The sequence below is a fragment of the Pygocentrus nattereri genome, chromosome 15 (genome assembly GCF_015220715.1).
Source record: "Pygocentrus nattereri isolate fPygNat1 chromosome 15, fPygNat1.pri, whole genome shotgun sequence".
Taxonomy (NCBI): domain Eukaryota; kingdom Metazoa; phylum Chordata; class Actinopteri; order Characiformes; family Serrasalmidae; genus Pygocentrus; species Pygocentrus nattereri.
In genome coordinates this window covers 8,007,841-8,026,876 of record NC_051225.1, presented here as the reverse complement: position 1 = coordinate 8,026,876, position 19,036 = coordinate 8,007,841, and the positions used below count along the sequence as shown (strand labels likewise).

At 39.9% G+C, this 19,036-nt stretch overlaps 1 protein-coding gene across 3 annotated transcripts in view; it reads left to right on the top strand.

Annotated features, from left to right (window-relative positions):
• Positions 1 to 19,036, top strand: part of pip5k1ca (phosphatidylinositol-4-phosphate 5-kinase, type I, gamma a) — a 63,037-nt gene that overhangs the window by 3,051 nt on the left and 40,950 nt on the right. For all 3 annotated transcript variants that reach the window (XM_017701345.2, XM_017701346.2, XM_017701344.2), the window contains exons 2-5: positions 14,762 to 14,790; positions 14,919 to 15,005; positions 16,016 to 16,146; positions 17,479 to 17,596. In XM_017701345.2, the coding sequence (XP_017556834.2) occupies positions 14,762 to 14,790; positions 14,919 to 15,005; positions 16,016 to 16,146; positions 17,479 to 17,596 (365 nt within the window). The remainder of the gene's footprint in view (positions 1 to 14,761; positions 14,791 to 14,918; positions 15,006 to 16,015; positions 16,147 to 17,478; positions 17,597 to 19,036) is intronic.

Here is a 19,036-nt window from a genome sequence, read left to right as displayed (position 1 = left end):
TGCTACTGACCAGGGAAGTGGGGGTGCTGAGGATTTAAGCACAAGTGCTAAAAATAAGAGAAAACAATATAAATCTTAATAAAATGTAATTTGAGTGTAGTAAAGGCCTATGGTTGCTTGTTTTAGGGTGGAGTTTGCTATTTTACTTTGTTGTATTTATGTATTTTTGTAATATTTAAGAAATAGCCATACATTGCTTAAGTTAACTCTCTAAGCAACTTTCAGGTCTCTGAGAAGTCTGAATCAAGTCACAAGTCTTTGAGGGGCTAGTCAGAGTCAAGTTTTGAGTCTCTGGGGTTAGAGTCCAAACCACATTTCGAGTCTCTGAGGTGTGAGTCCGATTTAAGTCTCGAGTCCCTAATGTGCAAATCCGAGTCTGTGAGGTGTGAGTCCGAGTCTCTGAGGTGTGTGTCTAAGTCAGTCTCAGGTTTCCGAGGTACGAGTCCATGTCAAATCTCGAGTCATTAGGTGTGAGTGTGAGTCAAGTCAAAAGTCCCTGAGGTTCAAGTTTTGAGTCTCTAAGGTGTGAGTCCGAGTCGAGTCTCCAGTTTCCTGCTGCCATTGCTTTTTAAAGCAGATTTGCTCAAGAATTCTTGTGGTAATTGTAAAAGGCCGACTACATCTAGCTCCTCAGCCTGATCCCACAATCTGAAAGCCTGAGTTTGTCTAAATTGCAGCTGGAACACTCTCTGTCTGGCAGAGATGGTTCTCAACAAGGTCTCAACAAGGTAGCTGTACTGCTCAGATATTGCTTCAGATTGAACACAGAGACTGCATGAAACATCTGCTGAAAGAGCATTTTCATCATTATGTTAGGTGTTAAAGGGACATTTCAGACAAAATGTAAAGTCACCATCTGAACATCTGCTGTAAACATGCTTACTTGCATGCCACAACAGTGCTGCAGTAGTGTCGAGAGTCAGATGTTCTGATTTAAAGGCTAGGGGAACGCCACCATCCGATGATGTACCTTGAAGGTGGGAGGAACCTTTGACAAACTGTGTCTGCTTTGGGGTGGGTTTTTGGGGATGGGCTGTTTAACCACTTAAATGCCCAGGGTCCACCGGTGGGCGCAAAGTTTCATTACACACTTCCATAATGTAAGAATAGCTCAGCTAGTTTGCACTGAAGTCCTTGTATTTACTGGATACTAAGCCTTAGTATGTAAAAACTGGGGATTTTCAGGGGTTAAAATGTTTCTTTTCTTTCTTGGAAGACAAATAGTTAATGTTATTGCTGGGAAGTCAAATCTTACATTGCAACCATATAGTCATAGTGATCCTATTCAGTTCATTATTGCATTAGACAGAATGGCTTATTCAGATGACAAATGACCGTCAGATTAGGAGGCCAGCAGGCTAAATGCTAAAGTTGGCTTGGCTACCTAGATATCCGACATCAGTTTGGCTTTCGTTCTGATTGAAAGGGTAAAAAATGGCTCTGGCATCCGTTTGATGCTGAATAAAGATGGAATCACTGCCATAATTTAGTTCCACGGCTGACGTAAGAATAATGCACTGCTTAGCATATAGAACAGTCAGGACTGAATGACATCGATGGGATTCCCAGTGGTTGTATGATTATTTGCAAAATGGTCTTGTGGTAAGAGAACAGTGATGAACCAAAACATGAAAATGAAATAAAACTGAATTCTGTCCAACTTTAACTTTATTTAATGTTTTACTAGAGAATATTGTATAACATGACAAATAACACAATATAATCTAGTTTAAGGCTGGAATGCCCCTTTAACGGTTTTCAGTGGGCTTTTTGGTGCCCACCTTATTCAATGAAGTTATCTAAATGGTTAATGGACCAGTTTCACTCTCAGTGAGCATTCAAACAGGTCTTATATTCACATTTGCTGGGGTTTTAACATGTTTTCTGGTTACTGTATAAGTGTTTTGAATACACATGCACTGTCCAAAGTAATTATGTAAGGTACGGTGTAAATCAATGTGCTCATAATTGCTTTTGGTCAGATAATGGCTGAAGGCCAAAGATTACAGGACTGTTCTGGCATATGAGAACACCCTGTTACATTGTGCGATAAAAACACAGTATGAACCTTTCACTGAAAGTCTTTCGTCTTTTAGGGTGGGATTGTTTTCCAGTTTGCTGCAAGGCTTTCAAAATGTGAACATTTATTCTTTGAGAGTCATTCCTCGTGTTTGTTACCCATCAAGCGTTCGCCCACCAGAACTACAGCAGGCTGTCGCTCGTGAGTGCTCGCTATGGTTGCTGGCTCTTTTGGGTGATGAATGCTCATGAGATGACCTTCAACAGGCCTGAGGGTGAGGGGAAAGCTGTCCTGGTTCAGTCTGGGATTCATGTGGATGGTGAAGAGATGGGAACATTCAGCTTTATTACAGGAATAGTACAGTGAACAATTCAGTTTACACAGTTTCCCTCTTACCTCAAACATAGTGTTTGATGTCTGACATTTGAAGGCCTGAAATTTTGGTCGGAACTTGATTACATACCAAGAATCTTCTCTCCAAACATAGTGTTTTGAATCCAAACTATGCCCTACCAGTTTTGTCAGAACTCAACCCAAGCAACACCAAGTGTTGAGTCTAGAAACTGACCCATGCTCAACAAAATTCTGTCCGAAATGTAACTGGCCCATCATCAGTTCAATGTCAAATAAAATCGGATATTTGAAATGGTTGTATTAATGTTTAAATGAAAGAAATATGAATGAATGACGTAGTAAAATATTCATATGGACTTTGTGGGGAAAAAAGCATGTGGACGCCTGATCATCACACCTGTATGACCCTGTTGGACATCTCATTCCGAAACCATATGCATTAACCTTATGCCCAAATATGCCACTGTAACAGCCTCTGCTCTTCTGGGAAGGCTTTCCACAATATTTTGGAATGTGTCTATGTGTAGCATTAATATTGCCCTTCGCTGAAACTAAAGAGTCCAGCACAAACCCTAAAAAACAGCCCCAAACCATTATCCCTCCTCAACCACATTTAACAGTTGGCACTATTTACATGACTCCAGCCGACACTTGGCATTGCACGTGGCCCCAGTCTATCAGTTTGAATTGCTTATTGCTTTGTGGCTGAGCTGTTGTTGCTCCTAGATGTGTTTATTTCATATTAATAACATTTCTAGTTGACCAGGCCAAATCTAGCAGGACAGAAATTTCTGACTTGTGGCAAAGGTGGCATCCTATGACAGTGTCGTGTTTAAAGTCACTGAAGTCAATATTTTGATGTTTTACTGCCAGTGCTTCTCTATGGAGATGCAAGGCTAAATGCTTGATTTTATACACCGTTCAGCAGTGAATGTGGTGGGAACACCTGACCTCAATCATTATCAGGTGTGTTCATGCAGTTTTATCCATATATTGTAGGTTTAAATCCCACTTTAACATTTCATACAACATTCCAAACATTTTTTAGTGTGAATAAACTTTCCATGCTTCACTGTTCTCATGTTGTGTGGTGCTGATATAGCGAGATGTTAGGTTCACCTGTTTAATCCTAGAACTATTTTTTTCGCATAGGACCTGTGACGTATTCCATATTGAAAATATTAAAAATATTTTAGGTCAAACAAGCAAAATGCTGCCACAAACTTTCACAATACTTTGCTAAATCGATTCACTGTTTTATTTTCCATGCAGCCATTTTTTCCACAGTGCCTTGGTGCTAAATTCTGTCAACAACACAACTGAGTCTCAGGCGTGCCAGACTAAAACTGTGTAAGGTAATGAAAGTAGGGAGGAAGAATAAAGCAAGTAGAAAAACTAAAGCAGGGGACAGTGCAAGGGAAAAGCTGTTGTGGGTGGTCGGCTGTTGTGGGAGGTGGGCTTTACCCATACGCTTATACATGAATCGTGAACAGAACTCAGGCACAATACATATTTCAAACATGATATCCAAACTTTGTTTGAGTTTGAACTAATATTTGAAGCTCTAGAGGTTTGCTTCTTTACTTTTGCACTGGAGTTACAGGGCATATGTCACTAATAGAAGCTTGTGCCGTATCCATTAGCTTCAGGTAAACTGCAAGCCTTAGTCGTCACACCTCCGCACTGATTGCTTATGTGGTTTCTGACACGGTATGACGTACAGTTGTCTAAAGAGACGGACAAACCCACATACTGTAATTTGGTCTGCAGCATATTTTTGTCCCTGTATGTCATGCAGTTCTGGAAATTTGTCACCAGTTTAGTTGATATTGCTTAACAACCTTACACAGTTTGATGGTTTCGGTTTGTAGTTTGCACTGCACTAGTTGGTGGTTGTGAGCTTCCATTATTTGTTAGCTAACTAAATTATTCTTTTAAAATTTTGATCACATTTAAGGGATCCTCCCAGGCCACACTGATATCAAGCATTTAGAAAGTGAACTCACTGGCAGCACTGCATTTTTGTCATATCTTAAGCGAGTAAAGAACAGGGGTTGTGGTTTCAGCCACATTGTTTGCTGTGTGGTTCTTTTGCTTCCATGTGTCAGATTATGGGCACCGCTATGACAGGGAGTTCCTGACCTTAATCCCGAATGAATAGTGGGTTATTTCATGTTATAATAGCAAAGTTGGCTTGATACTCCATTTTCAGTAATTGTTTGGTATATATTTCAGTCTGTCTGGGACAAGTGTGTCATAAACAGACACAGGCTGCTCTCCTGAGATTTGGGTCTGGATTTCAGCTGCTGCTGGTGAAACAATATGAGAAACTCAGTTTTTCGTGAGAAAAACAAAAACATGCGTAAAAAATGTTCCCACGTTTGGAGAACCACAGTGAACAGTGAGCTCTTTGAGAGACCCCGGTGGACTATTAGTTGAAGGGGAACCCTTGATATTCGGACTTGTATAGTGTGAAAAAGGTATTGAAAAACATTAGACTTTATCTATAATTTACATGTAAGGGAAATGTGGACTGATGCCAGTATCCAGTGTTTTTCATGTTGGTGTAGATATATGAACATTTATAAAATGTGGAAATTTGTAGAAGCTTTACACATAAGTGTAACACTCAGCATCACCTAAACATTCTGCTCTTCTGGAGTAAAATGCACCATCAAATATTGGTTTGAAATGTTGATCAAATCTAAACATCTGTCTGATGACAAAATGTTAAGCAAATGTCCACCGATTAAATTTGAATTTGATATCATTATGAGCCCCTACCTAAATAGTGCATGAGCTTTTTCCATCCCACTGTTTGTTCATTCCATGGTGATTATTTGATTGTATTCTTCTCTTCTGTGTCGGGTTACAATATGTATGTCACATTATGTAATTTTCCAACATATAGTTAAATCTAAATAAAAAGAATGGAAAAAAAAACGCTTAAGGTGATATACTGCAGGAAGAACTGACTCTGTAACGCACATTTGCATTGAAAATAGTTCTCTTGGTTAACATGAAAGTGTCAGCATGTTTAGTCAGTTCAGATCCATTCCAGGCTAACTGCATGTCCCAAACGTTAGTCACTGTATTGAAGGATTAGCTCTGCCCTCGTTGTGTCATATATCACTGAATAGCTTTGTCCACATATGTCTGTTTTTATTGTAATGATGACAAGATTCACACTAATAGTTTTCTGAGATCGCAACATTTTTTTTTCTAAATCAGCTTTTCTTGACATTCAGAACCTGTATTCATGACATCAAAACAGCATTTTGTAATATATTGCTCTCAGCTGGAGTCATGCTGAATTTTGAAAAACACACACGCACACACACACACACACACACACACACAAACACACACACACACACACTTTCCAAGCCACTCCTCTCTCAGGGTCGCGGGGGGGTGCTGTAGCCTATCCCAACAGTCATTGGGCGGAAGGCAGGATACACCCCGGATCATGTCATATGTCTTTACACATTAATGTCACACTCACAGGTTCCAAAAGAAGGTCTGGATTGATGTTTAAGTCTCAAATGCAAAATCAACATTATAACTGATGGAGATATGATGCAACAGTAGATCATTCACTCACTTCATCTTAAGACATGTCCTTCACCAAGTTTTCAGCATGTTGTGTGTAATTACACATTTCCGCCAGAGAGGTCAAATCTCCTAAACTTACATAGTGAATCTTTAAGCAGCAATACTGAGCAGCTCTTACAGTGTTATGTCCAGAGGTCCCTAATGTACTCAGGTTAATGAGTTATTAGTATGTAATTGGCATATTAAACAATGAGAAATTTACTTGAAGTACATTTGAAGTGCACACAAGTTTCTTGTGATGAAGCTTAGATAAAGTTTCACATCAGAGACACATCACTGTTGAAATTCTGGTAAGTGCATTATTCAAAGGCTGTGATCACACCAGCCTGTAGTCGGCTGAACTTGGGAGTTATCACAGTTAAAAATAGATGGGTGTGAGTCTGTAGCCTTCCTCTCTTTTTCGCAGGTTCAGTCCCAGCTAGGGCATTCTCATTTTGAGCACAGACAGCTGTGAATGCTGGAAAATTCAGAATGTGTGTGTGTGCGCACTTAAAATAAACATATCTCTTAACTTCATTTTTATTCTCTCATGAATGCCTTTGAATGGGCCTCACATTTTGGCCAAGCACCCTAATTAGCGTCTTGATGGAGAAGCACAGGGTCAGCAGGAGATAAGTGTTCATATAGACAGGTCACTTATTGACAGAGCTTAAAGACCCTGGTCAGTGGATACTGTTTAACAGAGCCATGGCTGGAATCAAGCAACACAAGTGTGAAAATATGACAAAAACAGTTGATCTTTAGAGGCTAGCATAAATGCTAACGGTGTTATTTCTGTTACTACATGTCATGATTGGCCCCTCCCAGTCTGGCCCATGTGTATTTGTTTTGGTTTTTAGTCCAGCCCCCTCGTTTCATGACTCCATCCCTGATTGTCTCCACCTGTGTTTCCACTTGTCCCTTATTTACCCTGTATTTAAAGCCTGTGTTTTCCCCTGTCTGGTTACTGGTTGTTGTTTGTAACATTTGGATGTTTGGTGCTTGTTTGGTTCTGGTTTGTCTGTCATGTCTGTCCCTCCTGCTCTCCGTGTTGGATGTTTGAACCTGGACTGTCTAGACTATCACTCAATGCAATGCTAATCAGCGCTGGCTTTCCTCTGAGCGCGTTCGGCTGTCCAATGACTTCGTGTGAGTGGCAGTTCGAAAAGATGCCGTGGCTGGTTTCACAGGTCTCGGAGGAAGCCTGTGCTGCCTTCACCCTCCTAGTGTTGGTAGTATTGTGTGATTAGGGGAGTCCTAACTAGTGGGTGGAATTGGAAACGACTAAATTGGGGAGAAAATTGTGTATAAATTAAAAAAAAAAAAAGAATTCACCAAATTGTTTTTGGCTTCAGCTGCAAGTATTAGCAAACACTGAGAATGTTCCTTGAGTACAGTTGGGTACTGTTGGTACTGAGCAGGTACCGCTTACCGTAAGTCAGCACAGGACCGAAGGCTAATGGAAAAGGCACAGTTCCAGTTTTCTGTTGCCAGACTTTTTGGTAATTTGTAATTTGCTGATTTGGTAACGCTAATTTAATAGTTCATGCTAGTGGCAGATATTAGTACATGTCAGCTAATATTTTCTGTTTTTGTTCCAGTCAAAAAAAGCTGTCTGGCTGGTACCCATTCCTGATCTGGTCTGTCCATGCCATGTAAGGGCAGCAGTACTTTTTCCAGTCATCTCTGTAGCAGAGTTGCCACTCACTTGATCAGTCACCCAGACTAGACAGGCTGAAATCAGACAGCTGGCCACTCTGATGTGGACAGAATCAATTACCAGGGTCGTGGCTTTCCACTCCAGCTTGGGTCCTGGCCAAATGTGTAGTCGAGGAAGTAGTGAGCAATATGTTGCCTTAATCAACCCCTCTGGAACTAAAATTAGACTGAAGTCACTTCCCAGTTTGCTGCTTCATCTCTCAGTGAAGGGCTCAGTTCTCTGTAAACAAATTCATGAGTCATGGAAGCTCATGGCTTGAAAGTGGAAAAGTGGGGTTTTAGGCCACCAGTATATTCCTGACACTGCCAGTGCTCATTTTTTGTTGTTGCAAGAAAGAGAGGAATTCAAATTAGACTTTATTATTAGACTCTTTAATTTCCACGTTACCTTCACTCCTAACTGATACGACTGATATGAAGTTCTGATATGATATACCAAGTTTTTGGTCACAGATTGTCAAGGTAACAACTATGGAAGTTCACTTCTTCCTCTTGGGGAAAAAATAAGCCATTTAAGCAAAAAGAAATCATAAAAATGAGAGTTTAATTTCTCATAATTATAACTTAATATAGTAATAAAGAGAAAGTCTCTCACAATTAAAATATTATCTCATTTTTTTGACATCTCAAAACTGCAAAATACTGCGACGTAATATCTCATAATAATACGATACTATGAGATAGTATCTCAGAAGTCATAAATATAAGGCGGTAATAAATATTAAGAAGCTAGGATTGGAATCACTGCAGGCCCCACAATACAATATTATCAGGACACTAGAGCCATGATACTATTGCAGCATTTAAAGATTGGTGAAATGCTAAGTGCTGTGATATGACATGGTGCAATATGTTGTGATTGTCATTTATTTCTCTAAAAGAAAAGTTTGTGTTTATTGAAGTTTGTTTTTATCACTTCAATGTTTTTATTGAAGCAAAACAGAATTGTGAAGTAGTCAAATTAGCATTCAAAAAAAGTTTGTCCTTCTTTTTTACATATTTGGAAAATGGCCTTATTTGTGAAGTAGTCAAAGCAACATTCAAATGGGCATTTATCCTTACTTATGTAATAAATGCTTTTATCCATAGCAGTTTACAGTGGCCGGTGAATGGAATGTTAAATATTTCACATTATTGGAACTTTCTTGGCAGATTATAGCAGCTCTGATTTCTCGTTTGAATAGTGGATGAAACCCTGGTCTCCTGCGTTAAAGGGTGTGTGCGCATTCCACTGGCCTTAATAATTACTACGAGATTGAAACTACCATTGATTTAAGACAGAATTGCACTTTGGTAGTTTATTAATGTAACAGTGATCTTAATATACATTAAATGTATATATTTGGACATGTATTGATATTTTAAAACCACACTTATCAATATATTATACTGTATCAATTCACATCCATATTAAATCTCATTATTATCAGAAACATTCTTGTTGTTGTGAGATTGTAGCATAAGTCGTATTAACAAACATTAAGTAAAATTTTGAGAAACAGGTTATGTAAATGGCAGAATGGACAGAAAAGAACTTCTATAAATGACTGAAAGAATATCATGTAGGTTATTCCGTTACATTTATCATCATAAATCTCCTTTGAAATTACTTACTTAATTCAAAATTCACAGTCTGTCCTTTCTAGGATTCTTGACATGAACGTTGGAACTCTTCATGGAGCCACTTCTGGCTGTGGGCTACATAGAGAGGTCTCTTTTGCTGCATCATCCCATACCATCCCTCTTTGTTGTGGCCTTTGTTAGCTCTTTCTGTATGGCTATGAGCTGAACTGTGTACAGCGAATGCCCTATTTAGAGCGTGGAAGGAAGCATGTGTCTGTTGATTCCATGCGCACGTGCGGTCTCAGAAAAAGCCAGTTGACCTTAATCAGGGAACCATGGAAACGGGGTGAAAAGGAGCGTGCTGGCACATCTGGATGATTGAGTCTGCATGACGAAACATCTTTTCAATTACACATTTGGTTATTTCAGCCCACAGGGCAATGGAGATCTAATGGCCACTCGCAAAAAAGTAGCAGATTAGTGATTGAAAATGCAAGCACATGGTATGTCGCTGATATGAAGTGCCTTCTTTCATACCACTCCTGGTGCTCTGATGAAGTTAATGTAAACAGTTGTTGTTGGGCTGGAGTGGCAGCAGTATTGAATGAACTCTGCGTGTACCAGTGTGTTTTCAGCCTTTCACTTCATATTTGAGCAATTTTGAACTGCTGCTGGTGTGGGTTCTTTCAGTTTTCCTTCATTTCAATAATGCACTCTAAAGCTACTTGATAATAGCTTCCCTTGTGATGACTCTATTGCCTGCTAAACATGAGTGAGTGAGTGACTGAATGAGTGAATGATGAAAAAAGAACTCCCTTAACTTGATAATATGAAAACACATCGCTTGAAATTGAGATTCACTGTAAAATTGGTTTTGGTTTGTCCATGTTACACATCAAACTACTAGCATAGGTTGCTTGGAATGCCCAAAGTATCCGAGACTTGCTGTTTTAGTACTTTAGTACTTTAGCCCTTGTCAACTCGTCTCACTGTTTGCCCCTGAGGAAATCCTCAACTTTAGAGCTGTTGGTAAAAAAGGATAGTTAATAATAATGTTTTAATTAATACAGTATTTAAAAAATATTTCCAAACTACAACTTTCAGTTTACTAAATTTAAACTGGGCTTTATGTAGGAAACTCCTATCAGTTTTGCATGACTGTTATATTACATTACTTTGCTAGCTTTCTAGTTAGGAAAACTAGAAAAAGCTCTAGAAAAAGCAGCATAGACAAGCTGGTCACCTGCGAAACTAGCAAAAGCATGACCATGCAACAAGACCAGCATAAACCAGCATAAACCAACTTTATGCTGTTTTATCAGTATGGGTGTTGAGGCCTACATAGATAGCAACAACAAAAACAAGCAATGCACCATGATTCCCATTCTAAGCTTAAGCAAGTTACACTATCAATAAAGGTTTACATTACAAAGTTTGCTTGGTTAGTTATTTAACTATCTAACATTCCTATTGAAAAATCTATTCTTTCCTTGTCCTGTGAGTGGCTCTGTGTGTAATGTAGGTGCTTCACACATCAAAGTTGTGAAGGGACATAAGTGAGAGCATGTTAAATACAGTAAAAAGCCATTGAAAACTAAGTTGAAATGCTGTTGCTGTTGCTGATAAACCTATTTCCTTTGCTCTTCAGGCATCTGAGTTCTGAGCTCCAGCTCAGCAGCTAACCCACTTCTTTTCATACCTGACATTTTAAACAGCAGTGCACTATCCCATAATCCTTTGTTCTCACTCTCAAAGGACTTGGGATTCATGAACCTGTCTTTCATAGCAATGAGTAGGTGACTTTTTGCATGACAGTGTAGCGCTGTGTGTCTTTACTGGGGAAGTGCCTTGAGGTTTAAATCATAATATTACATACAGCAGTGAATGAATGCATTCATGCTTAAAGAATATGAAAAAGTCAGCTAACACAGGCCTGGCAGGGTGACTGTACTGTTGCAGGGACCAACTGGCAGTAATAGAAATACAGTAGAAGCCAGTTCAGCTCCTGGAGTCCAGTACAGTTTTGCGATTTGCCTGCCCAAACCCAACTCATCAACTCATCAGTTGCTTACTTGTTTCAGGCCATGAGTTCTTAATATTAGCACATACAAGGGCTGTGTAGCACACAGAAGAACATGGCATTGCTGACCAATATTAAATGAAACTGTTGCTTTGGCTTGATTTACAAACATGTGACAGCTCATTCGCTGCTCAATCATTCTGAATGAACTGGTAACTACTTTTACTATACACTTTGTAGTGTCGATTGTTAACAGATCAGGGGAATATATATATATATATATATATATATATATATATATATATATATATATATATATATATATATATATATATATTTGATCCACTCCCCTCGGGCAGGAGGCTTCGGTCCATTCGGACCAGAACCTCCCGCCACAGGAACAGTTTCTTCCCCTCTGCCATTGGACTCGAGAACAATATATAATCACGTCACTTACCTCTTTATAACCCTGCCTTGGTCACTTTACTTGAATTGAACTACTCCACCTGCACTGTTGTATATAGTACTGTTGTACATGCCTTTTGTATTTTTTTTTTATTAATTCTATCTATATATTTGCATAGAGTATTTATTTATGTGGACTTAATTTTGCATGCCTAGTACTACTTGTTTTTATGTTGCACCTTCATGCCGAAGCAAATTCCTAGTCTGTGAATCCTGTTCATTGACAATGGCAATAAAACCTCTTCTGATTCTGATTCTGATCTGATATATATATATATATTGCTGTTGTCAGAAACAATTACCAGTTTTTCAGTTTTTGACATAATTTGAAAATGCCCTTTGCATTTGTGTGTAAATTTCACGATGAATGGACCAAAATAAATGGCCTAAATTGACAATATATGCTCAAGGCACTAAATGTTGCTTTACATCCAAATAATTTTTCTCATATGATCCCATGGGACATGCAGATCAGAAATTGCTTTGTGGTACTGGTATCTCCACTGTTGGCACTCCATTTAAGTGCCAGTATTGGCTTTGATGAGGTATACTTTAAGTGCTGTTGATATAGTTACATGGGGGCGCAGTGGGTAGCGCTGTCACCTCACAGCAAGAAGAGTCTGGATCACCCAGCCAGGTGATTGGGGTCCTCTCTGTGTGGAGTATGTATTTTCTCCCTGTGTCTCCATGGGTTTCCTCCCACAGTCCAAAGACATGTAGTTAGGCCAGCTCGACATGCTAAATTGCCCCTATGTTTGAGTCAGGGTGTGTGTGAATGTACACTGCTCAAAAAAATAAAGGGAACACTTAAACAACACAACTTGAAAGTGTATAACTCCAACTAAATCAAACTTCTGTGAAATCAAACTGTCCACTTAGGAAGCAACACTGATTGACAATCAATTTCACAGCTGTTGTGCAAATGGAATAGACAACAGGTGGAAATTATTGGCAATTAGCAAGACACTCAATAAATGAGTGGTTCTGCAGGTGGGGACCACAGACCACGTCTCAGTACCTTTCTGCTTTCTGGCTGATGTTTTGGTCACTTTTGAATGTTGGTTGTGCTTTCACACTCGTGGTAGCAGGAGACGGACTCTACAACCCACACAAGTGGCTCAGGTAGTGCAGCTCATCCAGGATGGCACATCAATGCGAGCTGTGGCAAGAAGGTTTGCTGTGTCTGTCAGCGTAGTGTCTAGAGGCTGGAGGTACTACCAGGAGACAGGCCAGTACACCAGGAGACGTGGAGGAGGCCGTAGGTGGGCAACAACCCAGCAGCAGGACCTCTACCTCCGCCTTTGTGCAAGGAGGAACAGGAGGAGCACTGCCAGAGCCCTGCAAAATGACCTCCAGCAGGCCACAAATGTGCATGTGTCTGCACAAATGGTTAGAAACCGACTCCATCAGGATGGTATAGGGCCCGAGGTCCACAGATGAGGGTTGTTCTCACAACAACAGGTTGTTCTCATTTGCCAGAGAACACCAGGATTGGCAAATTCGCCACTGGCGCCCTGTGCTCTTCATAGATGAAAGCAGGTTAACACTGAGCACATGTGACAGACGTGACAGAGTCTGGAGACGGCGTGGAGAGCGATCTGCTGCCTGCAGCATCCTTCAGCATGACCTGAATCCGATTGAGCACATCTGGGACATCATGTCTCGCTCCATCCACCAACGCCACGTCGCACCACAGACTGTCCAGGAGTTGGCGGATGCTTTAGTGCAGGTCTGGGAGGAGATCCCTCAGGAGACCATCCGCCACCTCATCAGGAGCATGCCCAGGCGTTGTAGGGAGGTCATACAGGCACGTGGAGGCCACACACAATACTGAGCCTCATTTTGACTTGTTTTAAGGACATCACATCAAAGTTGGATCAGCCTGTCGTGTGTTTTTCCACTTTAATTTTGTGTGTGACTCCAAATCCAGGCCTCCATTGGTTAATAAATTAGATTTCCATTGATGATTTTTGTGTGATTTTGTTGTCAGCACATTCAACTTTGTACAGAACAAAGTATTCAATGAGAATATTTCATTCATTCAGATCTAGGATGTGTTATTTGAGTGTTCCCTTTATTTTTTGTATATGTCTGTCTGCCCTGTGATGGACTGATGATCTGTCCAGGGTGTTTCCTGCCTTCCACCCAGTGGCCTCTGGGATAGGCTCCAACTCATCATGTAGATGTTTTGTTATGATTTCTCTTTATCGCTATAAATAAATCACGTGTGACGTGACGTGTCTTAAAATCTTAATTTTGAGAGTTTTATAAATTTAAGCTAACATTACCTCACACAGCTTCGTGTAGCGCATTACGTAAATTGAAAGTAAAATAAGTTTGAGTGTGAGAGACAGCAGCGTCATACGGTCAGCTTTTGTAAATTTACAGGGACAGACAGTGCCTGCAATCCTTGGATAATTTTAAGTGGTAGGTCTTAGTCACAGGTTTCACAAAGCAGAATATTAAGCATTTAAAGCTCATGAAAAAGGTGCAGTAATAAAAGAGCCCCCGTCAAGGTCATTACAGACCAGCACTTCTGTTGAGTTCGTTTTGCATTTACTGTTGCTCCAGGAGGCCCCAGTCTAATTGAGTTTGCATTGTGTCGAGTCTCAGTGTGCAGTGTGTTCTACATCTACTTTCTCTCAACTCTCTATCGTCTCTCTTTCTCTCTTTCAACTCTATCGTCTCAACTCTCCATTCTCTGTGCTGCAAAACAGCATCAGCTCCTTCAGAGTGATTTCACTGGCTGGCTTTGTCTGGCTCGACTTAGGGCTTGTCAGTTTATGAAATGCAGCGACAGAGTGAGAGAGTGAGCGAGAGAGAGAAACACATGGGAAGTGAGAGCAAACAACTTCATGGTGATGTGTTTGGCCAAGAGAAACATGCTGCTGCAAGAAGAGAAGAAAAAAAAACTTTCGAACTCTATCAAATGCATCTGGTCCGAAGCCCTCTATGTTCCTATATGAGATCAAGCTTGCATTTAGATTAATTAGTGTTCTCTCATTCTTCTGTCTTTTTTTTCACAGATGCTGCCAAGAAGGCCTTTATCACAGAGGTATGAACCTGGGCTTTTACCCTATCACACCACAGACTGCTACTCACTTAATTACATAGTGTATTGCAATAAAAAAAGGAAATGATGTGTTCAGACAACAGTGCTGATTTATTCTGTCTCCACTTCAGATGCCGTCATCTTCGGGCCAGCCGGGCCTCGGAAAGAAGATTGGGCACAGGGGAGTGGATGCATCTGGAGAGACGACTTACAAGAAGGTTTTCAAGCCTTTCTTTCATTTTCATTTCTCATCTGTGGTATTTCACCAAGCATCTCTGCTATGACAACATTTTAGTTAAACAGCCTTTAATGAAGATGATGAAAATGTCAGTAAATGTTCAGTGTTCAGTAATGATGTTTTCATCATCGTTATCAAAGGCTGTTTGCTTAAAAGGGGTTGTTAGAGCTTTCACAGAATAGTGGAGATGAAAGGAAAGTTTCTTGCGATGTTCATTGACAATTAGAGACGATGGCACGATACCGTTTTTTAGATACCAATTTGGAAATATTCAGTATTGGTTGATTCCAACCCAATATTTTTAGTTTAACTCTGTGGTGTTTATGTTTTTGTAACTCAGCACCGCATTACTTCTTTTTAAATAATAACCATAACAATTTATGTAAAAATACCCAGTGGCCAGCGTAGGGTTCTCCTTTAGCAGCTGTAGCCAGTCAGCAGCCTTACCATGTTGTCCACCCTCACACACACACACACACACACACACAGACACACACACACACACAGACACACACACATGTTGTCCACCCTCACAGACACACACACACACACACACACACACACACACACACACACACACACACACACTAACAGCTGGCCATGTAGGAGGAGAACAGAGTGAAGGACACAGCACCTCCACACTTTTATTCCCCGCAGGTTCAGCCCAACATCACGTGTAATATAAATGCATGGGGGGTGAACAGCGTCAAACACTGAAAATGTGTTATTTTATATGTTCTTCACAATATGGGGTTGAATAATAATAATATTAATAATAATAAATCATATCATTTTTTCTTTTGGTAAACATTGAAAATGGACCCAAAACAACACAGGTTTAAAATCTATTAGGCTTTGGAATGAGCTCCCTTTAATTGAAGCACTTACGATGAGCATCTAATAGCACTGATGCCTGTTGCCATCTCGACTGAGTGTGAGTCTTTTGACTGGGACCTTTCTTGTCTTCAGCTCTGACCTTTTCTCCCACAGACCACATCATCAGCACTAAAAGGAGCCATTCAGCTGGGCATTGGCTACACGGTGGGCAACCTGAGCTCCAAGCCAGAGAGAGATGTACTCATGCAGGACTTCTATGTGGTGGAAAGCATCTTCTTCCCAAGGTCAGTACTCAGTCCTTGCACTCCTTTTACATATTTAAAGAGCCCATGTCCTATTTGTTTCTTTTATATTAATTTTTCCTCAAGTCCACTTAGAACATTTGTGAACATGTACAAAAATTGGTCATAATTAAATTTTACATAACCATTTTCAAACCTCTCTTTATACCTTTGAATTAAACAGGCCGTATTTGTTACTGAAATACTCCACTGTGAAATACTCATACTGGGAAATTGCCGTAGACTGAATAGATGGTGGATAAATATAAATGGTTTGGTTCTCATGACATCACAGAAACAATTAATTGAAAACGGGCAGGTTTGTAGCTTATTTTCCATATATGGACTTTATGGACTGAGGAGTGAACAGTACATTTTGAAGTGTTGACAGTGTTTACATACTACATCGGAATCTTTTATTTAAAATAAAGTGAGGGAAAATTTGTTTTTCCATAGTATGAGCCCTTTAAGATCTCAACTAGTGGTCACTGTTAGTTAATCATCAACAGTTGCTTGAAAAAAGCTTGTACACCCTGGTCAATTTTTTTTGTTGGTCAGATTTTTTTGTTGATTTTTTTTTAAGTGAAACAAGTTGACATGTCCTTGTCGCGACCAAGAGCTGTCCCTGCCCAGGGCCTAGACATATATGAATATCTCTAATATGTTCTATGCTATTGCCCTAATAACTAACTTAGTAAGTTCAGAAGTATGTTCTCTGTAGAGGACGTGATACTTATATTTGCTTAGAAAATCAACAAAACACTGCACTGTAAGGTTTGCATATGAATCTGCAAGCCAAGAGTTTCATAGCGCAGCATGGCCTCCTATTACCATTTACTTTGCCCGGAAGGGGCCGTTTGACCGACATGCAAAATGGCCAACCACAGAATGATGTTTTTATGTCAAATGTACCCGTGGAAACTGTACTGTAACAAAAAGAAACCCACATAAAAGAGTGTAGAATACAAATTCTCAGCAGACACCAGGAAATGCTGTACCAGAGACGTGAAAGAATTTGAATAACTTTTAATATGGCCATGAATGTTACCCATTTTTTCCATGCATTTTACTCTAAAAGGCTCATTGGTGTTAGTGTGCGGTGTTTACTTTTGTCTAAACAAATGTTTGCGTCCTGTTGGACTGATGAAATCAAGTGGATGAAGTGCAGCTAGCCATCAGAGTGTAACTGACAAAATCCAGTAATTTTGGCTAAGTTTGGTTATCGTTGCCCCCTAGTCAAGACTCTGAACTCTATTTGTTTATCATACCATACTACCACTAATATAGGTCACTTTGGACAAATACATAACCTAATTTTATATATTTTTTCCTCAGTGAGGGGAGCAACCTGACGCCAGCCCACCACTTCCCAGACTTCCGTTTCAAGACGTACGCTCCCGTTGCCTTCCGTTACTTTAGGGAGCTCTTCGGTATCCGACCTGATGACTATCTGGTAAGAACTGAGTGTTAATTCCTCAGCACATTCAGAAACCCCTCATCAGGACACTGATAGTTAAATCCAGCCATGGATTTTAGCACTGAAATGAAGGTCATATCACCTCTGACAGAGACATCCACAGGCATTAGATTGTCTCTGCTGATTATTGTAAATGAGGAAGGGATCTGTATGTGTGTGTGATCTATGTGTGTGTCTGTTGTATTATGTGCTCTTGTGTGTTAAAAGTGAATCTCTGGCCTCATAAAGGCTTGATATGATTATAGTTCTTTAGGAAGCAATTCAGTGCATCATAAAATCTTACCCCCCTGTTTAAATGCTGGTTTTAATAAGCCTTTGTCATTTACCCTTGGGGGTATCCCTAGGGTCATCTTAATGGACAGATACTTTACTTTATCAACTGAAGTGAAGTGTGTTAGACAAGCCCTTGGAGAGGTGAGGGTTTGAGGGAACACAAGTGCCGACTTCAGCAGCAGAACTTGCCCAGAGATCATTGCGACCTGACGCATTTCCCTTTCAAACCGGAAGATACTGAATGCCCCTGCTGGGCCTACATGCCGCTGAATAGGGTTGCAAAGGCTGGAAAATTTCCGATAAGTTTCCAGTAACTTACCGTTAACTTTCCATGGGAACTTTAGCTTGGGAACTTTTGAAATATTCCAAAATGTAAACTTTCCATGGAAGTTTTGGGAACTTTGGGAATTTATTGGAATTAATAGTAAATATTAGATAATTTAAAGGAACTATATCACACACTATCATCAGTGTACCGTTTTTTTGTCAACGGCAGACATGAAGGCATAACAATACAAATAATAACTATGACACATAGTTAGTTGCAAGCAGAACTTTATAAATGCTTAATTCTTTCATTGAACAATCAAAGGTTCAATCAGAAAACAATCAAAAGAATGCAACTAGTGGTGAGAGTCAGGTTTCTAGAAATCATCTGGACATGTGATGGAGGAATGAGCAGTGCATGTAGGGGGTGTGGTCTCAATAGCCCTTCAGTGTGTAATGTGCCATGTACCTAGGATTGAGGAGCAGCTTTGCTATTCAACTGTTTTGGTATCATATCTAATTATTTTAGCCGAGATTATATGCAAGTTTCTCATTTTTAGCTTCGAATGTTTCCATTTTATTCCCATTATTTCCAGTTAAATCCCATAATTACCCGTTAATTACCGTTAATTTCCATAGTAAATTTCCCAACTTTGAAAATTCCCGGAATTTTGCAACCCTACCAACGATGCACTGTGTGAACAGTCAAAACCAAATGACAAGCAACTTTGTCATCAAAGGAAAAAAATCTGTAATTGCGAAAACAAAGGCTTACTGTGTATAAATGATCTGATATTTTATTCAGACTTGGACTCTGTGCCCTTGTATTGTTCTGTTGGTCATGAAAATTCATAATTTGCACACAAATACATTTTC